This window comes from Mesitornis unicolor, unplaced genomic scaffold, assembly GCF_000695765.1.
Source record: "Mesitornis unicolor isolate BGI_N332 unplaced genomic scaffold, ASM69576v1 scaffold1410, whole genome shotgun sequence".
NCBI lineage: Eukaryota > Metazoa > Chordata > Aves > Mesitornithiformes > Mesitornithidae > Mesitornis > Mesitornis unicolor.
The window spans coordinates 102,344-109,400 of NW_010158780.1; the positions used below are offsets into that span (position 1 = coordinate 102,344).

General features: G+C 41.9%; 1 protein-coding gene across 1 annotated transcript in view; it reads left to right on the top strand.

Annotated features, from left to right (window-relative positions):
- Positions 1 to 550: 550 nt before the first annotated feature.
- Positions 551 to 7,057, top strand: part of EGFR (epidermal growth factor receptor) — a gene marked incomplete at its 5' end in the record, with an annotated part of 40,419 nt that continues 33,912 nt past the window's right edge. Inside the window, 5 exons of the mRNA XM_010184459.1 lie at positions 551 to 702; positions 891 to 1,077; positions 1,779 to 1,913; positions 3,617 to 3,685; positions 6,616 to 6,734. Coding sequence (XP_010182761.1) covers positions 551 to 702; positions 891 to 1,077; positions 1,779 to 1,913; positions 3,617 to 3,685; positions 6,616 to 6,734 — 662 coding nt within the window. The remainder of the gene's footprint in view (positions 703 to 890; positions 1,078 to 1,778; positions 1,914 to 3,616; positions 3,686 to 6,615; positions 6,735 to 7,057) is intronic.

A 7,057-nucleotide genomic window follows, 5' to 3' on the forward strand; every position in this document is an offset into this window, starting at 1 on the left:
AGCTTTCCACCTGGAAGGTGTTGTGAAGGCTTTTACCATGTTGCTTCTATATCATTCTCCTTTCTTCTGTATTGGCATAACTCAGAGATGTTTTAATTTTCGCTATGTAGGGTTAGCCCAGGCAGTGCCTGTAAGGGTGCAGAGTTTCTGGGACTTGTGTGTGATTTTTTTTTTTACCACTTTCAATAGTGTTTGATGGCACTGTATAAATGTATCAATCAATAAGTTCCTCAGGAACTGATTTATGTTTGTGGTACAGAAAACTTAGTGCTACCTATGTAGGAAAGCCTCATCTTGGAGTTTTTTTATATAACAGAAATTTATGGAGGGTTATTCCAGCTCTTAATTCTGGTACATCTCTCTTCCTGTGAAACCTCACATGCTCCCTACACCATTGCCATTTGGGTCATGCAAGATAACATTTGTGTTTCTTATGGATCTGTGTTGATGCTTCAGTTACTGTGGTGCTTGTAAAGATAGGTGGGCAACAAGTCTTTACCCGGTACTTGGTCTTGCTTTCCTTCATGGAGCTTTCTTCTTTCGTCCACAGTTTGTCAAGGGACAAATAACAAGCTGACCCAACTGGGACATGTGGAAGACCATTTTACTAGTCTGCAGAGGATGTACAACAACTGCGAGGTGGTGCTCAGCAACCTGGAGATTACATATGTGGAGCACAATCGTGACCTCTCTTTCCTGAAGGTTAGTGTTCTTGGCCAATGTCACCTTCTCTGCTGAAGGAATCTTACTGCATTTTTTAGGTGCAAAGGATCAGCTACCTATAAAATTCTACGGTGATGCAAAAACATAGCTAGCTTATGTCAGAGAAACTGCTGATCATAGTTTCATGGTATGGATTAAGCACCTTGTTTCTTCTGTTGTTCTCTCAGACGATACAGGAGGTTGCAGGCTATGTGCTCATCGCACTCAACATGGTGGATGTCATTCCCCTAGAAAACCTCCAGATCATCCGAGGCAATGTGCTGTATGACAACTCTTACGCCCTGGCAGTTTTATCCAATTACCACATGAATAAAACCCAAGGACTCAGAGAACTGCCAATGAAACGACTGTCAGGTGAGATAAGGGCAAAAGGTAGAGGCACCTGTAAAGTAAACTTCAACTGTTAGGTTATTGGTATCAAGATCTGATATAAGATCTCCTCTCAGAGTCATATGGCATCAAATCTTCTTCTAAAAACAAGGATCTGAATGTAGTTACCTGGTTTCCTTATTGCTTGCCTGTTAGCTAGCCTTCTTCAAAAAATGAAGAAAGTTCATCATCATTTCCCATTGCAGAAAGATCCAGAAAATCCAAAGCATCAACAGGGTGGTGAGATTTATTTGTGTCACCCAAAATGGCAAAGAAGTATCCACTCATTATTTTGCATTATTCAATTCCAGTGCATACCTGTCAGTATTTTCTGTTAAATTCCAGTGGGAGCTGTGGGTATGTGAGTTAGGGTCTTATATGATCTCTGGCTGATGTTCTCCAGCTGTGCACACCATCACCAGAGCAGTGGCCTCTGGAGGTGGCACCAAGCAGAAGGCTGTATGTAGTGGCATCTTAGTGGCATCCAACAGCAGATGAGAATCCAGAACCTGTCAGACTGAGCCTGGTGCCATCTTTAGAAGTGCTGGTGCAGTGCAGATTGTCCTGTTCTGTCAGCATAGTGTTACTGAGGCAAAGAAATCTGTGTTTTATTTCGCTTTCTCTAAATCAGAGACAGAAGACTTGTCAGTTTGCTTCACTTACTTATTTTTTTCCTTCTATGGCAGAAATTCTCAATGGAGGTGTCAAAATCAGCAACAACCCCAAACTGTGCAACATGGACACTGTTCTCTGGAATGACATCATTGACACCAGCAAGAAGCCTCTCACAGTGCTTGAATTTGCAAGCAACCTGTCTTCTTGTGAGTATTAACTTACCAAATATGCTATTCACTGCCGCATTTGAGAGAGAAGAACAAACATCCCATCCTCTGTGCCACCAGATGTCATGTAATTTTTCATTATTTTAGGTCCTTAACTCATAGCTCAGAAAAGTTCTTGGGAAAGCTTCTCTTGATTTCAGACAGTACCCTATCTATGTGTTTCTTCAAAGATAGCAAAGATGTGTACTCGTTTGTTTTCCAGCAATCTTCTGTTTACAATATAAGGCTCTGGTCTAGAAGACCCATGCAGATACCTTCATGGAGTCACTGTGGGACATGTAGCCTTTTTAGCTCTAAGGCCCAAGCTGAGTAGCTCTAAGGCCCAAGCAAAACTCCAGTCTTTTGGGCTGTATGGATTATCCTTGCAAAATTAATGATAAACAGGGAGATAAATCTGATGCTTTATACCAGTAGGGAGATGAGCATATATTTAAAAGTTTGTGTAGCATATACTTTGAGTGAGCTTAAGCTAATCCTTCAGCCTTGCAAGTCACTTGTAAAATCCCTAGTCATTTCATGGAAAGGAGAGTTTATTTTCATTTCTGAGCATTTCATTTCTGGCATTGTAAATTGGCAGAAAAACATATTTTCTTTATCTTCCTCCAGTTGCGTAATTGCCTGAGAGCTAATAGCCAAGTTCTGTGTTTGACATATTTTTCTGCAGAGCCATAGCCTAATCAAGGGACTGCAGACGATACAAGTCAGCACAGGAGTTTGGCTCCAAACACTACAGAAATGTTAACCTTTAACTTTTCAACTTGAAAAAAAAAAGTAGTTCTTTGGTCCTGCACCAAATCAATCAACTCTTGGACAAGTATTGGCATTTGTTCAGCTATTTGATGGGTGGAGAGGAGGGAGAATCACGTGGTTTAGCAGGAAGAATCAATCTAGTAGGAAATGCCTCTTAAATGTAGTGAATTCCAGATTAATCTGCTTAGACAGCCATTTATGGTTTTAATAACAATCCTGTAATCTAAAATAAGTTGTTTCTCTGGGACTTTGCTTGTTATTAAGAGAAAGAAAAAGAAAACAAAAAAAGAGTAAGGAGGAAGGGATGGGAAAGAGCGCAGCACTGAACCTTCATGGTCAGGCAGGGTGTCTGTCCTTCCTGCCACTCTGTCAGTTGTCCATCTACCGCATAGTCCTACCTCAAGGAGTATTTTTGGCAGAGAGCGGAAGGAGAGTGCGAAGCAGACAAGTTGAATTACTTTGTGGTCAGAGTAGCTGGCAGTTGCCTGCAAATCCAGTTGGGTTTGTTTTCTTTTTAGAACTGCGTTGTTCAGAAACACTGATTTACATGTGGCTTGTAGTGAGCAGCTGACACATGCCCGGCTGCGAGCCGGCAGTGACTTGCCATTGCATGCAAACTACTGCAGAAGGACCAGCCAGCTTGTAGCTGAGATTCCTGTTCCTGGGAAAAATATGCCTCTTTCGTAAGCTAGACTGGCTGGGTATTGCTCTTACTTGCTCGCTCTAAGGTGTGGAGAACTGCACGTAGGAAATCAGAGATGCACAAAGGATAAGGATTTAAGGTCCAGCTCTCAAAATTCCTGAGCACTGGTATATAGGTGCTTCCTCCCCTGATTTATTGAGAAAGAAATCTCACGTCTTTGTTTTCTGTGACTCGTGATGTTGTTGTTGGTTGTGTTTATAGTATGTAATACTCTGTTCTCGTCTTTTAGGTCCCAAATGTCATCCAAACTGCACAGAAGACCATTGCTGGGGCCCTGGTGAACAGAACTGCCAGACATGTAAGCCTGCAGATTAATTAAGAAATACTTGGGTGCTCTGACTTACTAAATTTCTGTCTGCTGAAAAACTAACCTGTCAAGCATAAATTAGTGACATGTGCTTCACACTTGCCCTTCCCTGCATCCCACTACTCTGGGGCTCCTTGAAGCCCACCACAGACAGACATGGTCTGCTTCCCACTTTGCAGAAGCACAGTTATGAGGAGGACAGCTATGCCTGCTCCCCCTGAGCAGCTCTGTTTCTAAAGGGGAAACCTCGAGGTGGTTTGACTTGGGTCTGGGTTTCCCTGCAGATGTGCTGTTCCTCCAGAGGGAAAAGACTGCAGCTGTCTCCCACATTGAAAGCTTTTGTCTGTCGCCCACAACGTTCTTCCATATGCACTTAAGAACATTTATTCTTTAAATTATTTTACCATGTAAGAGAGAATGCAGTAGCTGCATGGTAAATTGTTTGCCTTCCTGCTATTTCCTGCAAAGCCATTCTGCAGGCTAGTTAATGACACTTTGGATTTATTTCTACTATTACAAGCAACAACATAACCCGATTTTTGCTGGCTTTAATTCCTCTTTTTTGAATCCCCATAGGTTTCTTTTGTAAACACAAAAGATGTCTGTCACCTTCATGTGGGTAATCACACTACATACTGTACTCGGAGGACCTTTGGAAGGTGCTCAGAACATGTGTTGCCATTTTTTCATTTGTAAATGAAGATATTTGGCATTGTGAGATTGTTCAGTTTGGCTGCCTGTGCTTTACTGTAGAATCTTGCAGGTGGGATGCTTGCCTGATATTGGGAGAGCAACAGAAACATCCATTTAGAAGCACTTGAGATTTTGCAAGGCTTTATTTTTCCTAAAGTAAAGGTTGAGGAGGAAGACCATCTCAATTTGCTTCACTACTTCATTATTTCCTTTTTCTGTAATCAGTAGGGAAATGCACTGTTTCTGATGTTTCTTTCCTGACAGTTTTGAGTAAAGTTCAGTGGAAAGACTGCTGATCTAGGCATAACACAAATGACAGCACCATCATATCTTCGGTTTTCCATTGCAAATAATAATCTAAACCTCAATTTCTTGCTTGCAAGTATCAGGCCAGATCTGTACGGCTTCTAGAGGTTAAGGGAAGAGGAACATATAGCTTTTCTGTCTTCACTTAGTATAAGCTTTAAGGTTTTTGGCTCTCAAGGTGGACAGTGACTGCGCACGCAAAACCCTTCCCAGGTTGGTCCTCGCAGCTGAGGCCGCACAGCTGTCCCAGAGGCTCGCGAAACCTTAGGTCTCATCCCTGCAAGCTTCCAGCAGTTACAAACTCTTGCTGGCTTCAGGAGGATGACGGGGAGTGCATGAAATGAAACTGTTTTGCAGGCTCTGGCTCTTCTCTCCAGGCATTTGAGAATCTGTCCAACTGAAAATGTATCCCACATTTCCATATGTGGGAAAGTTTGGGGCAATATGTATCTTTCTCCTTCAATGAACGTGGGATATTCTGTATGAAATAGAAACGTTTGCCATGATATATGTTTCCAGCAGGAAGCTCTAGTCAATAGCTATCAAAGTGACGAGCTCTTTTACTCCCCTGCTGATGCTTGTGAAAAAAATGACATCAAAATGCTGTTCATGTAGAACAATGTGTCTTTTATTCCCCCGTTTCTAGTTGAACAGAGGAGTTGCTATCAGAGAAGATAATGCATACTGGGGGAAAACTCTTTTTCCTTGAAAAGATAATATCTTGCTTACAGGCCTACAAGAAAAATTAAATAATACAGATTGGGTACAAAAATGTGTAATGGAAAAAGATAGGAAATACGATTTTTAAAATATCACTGTTATATAACCCTGCAGGGAGCTGCATTTTCCAATAATTTTCTGTTAATTAACAACCATCTGGTTTGGACTTACAGGAATTCCTGATATTGTAACTCATTTGTGCCAGCTGCAAAGTTGGTAACAGTTACTGTAGTGCACAGCCGAAATGCTCAGGGTGCTGTAATGCAGAAGATTAGCCATCAGGTTTCTTTGATGCCTAATGCCAGGATCTGTGGATCAGTCATTTTTTTTTGTAGAGAACAATCGTATTTTGAGTCTCTGGTACAAACACATGCTAGCCATTAATTTCTGGGTTTTTTTTTTCAATTGTTCTGATTATCATTTTTGCTGCTTTGATATTCAAATGAACGTGATTTCCCGATTTTCAACAAAATGTTGCAGGCAGCTTTTGCTGCATTGCAAAAACCTGAATCAGGGCCAGTTCTTCCTCTGGGTTGCTGCGCTGGTGCAAACCCTGTGGGAGTTGAGTAATGAAGACTTGGCCAAGGAGTTTAAGCCTAGAGAAAAATAATACAATATGCAAATGAAATTGTTTTGTTGAGTGGGTGTCTCCTTTCTCTGAAAATTTCAGAAATATTTTTAGTGCCTTGAAGGGATCTGAACACCACACCAAGGATGTATGATTTCCTATTATAGTAGAGTCCTGGCAGTTCTCCTGTTCTGTTCTTTTTCCCAAAACTAGCACCAATAATAGCAGGTTTTCTCAACAAAATGCAGCCAAATCCTGCTCTATTGCCAAACTGTAAGATGCTATGATGCCAGGGCATTTTTCTTGGTTTAGGCATTGATGCCACAGGGACCTGGATGCTCTTTCTAAGCAAGGACATGGTTTGCTGACTGGGACCAGAGGGCTTAGCACCTCGCAAAAGCCAAAATAATTATGGGCTGAACACAACCCCGTCTCACCACCACCCACACCAGCTCTCACCCCTCCCAAGCTTTGGCCTTATATGAGGACAGAATATGCATCCCATGGGGAAAATCTAGCACAGATCCTGCACCAGACCTTTTCTCCATATTTCTTGATCTCATTGCAGCAAGTACAGCTTAAGTGTTCTTCATTCCTGATGACCATTTTTCTTGTGTTTGTGTGTGTTTTCCAGTAACGAAAGTCATCTGTGCCCAGCAGTGCTCTGGCCGGTGCAGGGGAAAGGTGCCCAGCGACTGCTGCCACAACCAATGTGCTGCGGGGTGCACAGGGCCTCGAGAGAGTGACTGCCTGGTAATGATGCAATAATAATTGTGTGGCTATGATGCCCTTACTGGCTCACAGAGAGAACAGTTATTCTCTCTCGTCTGGAAAGCCAGGGAAGAAAAACAGGGCAAAAGAAAATGACTATAAATTTAATGTCGGTTGGAAGAACTAACTTGCTCTTCATAAAAGCCTGCTAAGTTGTTCATTACCTGCAGCCAAATTTAATGACTCCAGTTTAATATTTAGCCAGAAAAGTCGGTAATCGGCAGGAAAGGACTTGATTTTATTTAGGTTATTAAAAACAGCCAAGAAAAGTACCATTTGTCTTGATTTGGTTACTGCTTGTAGGG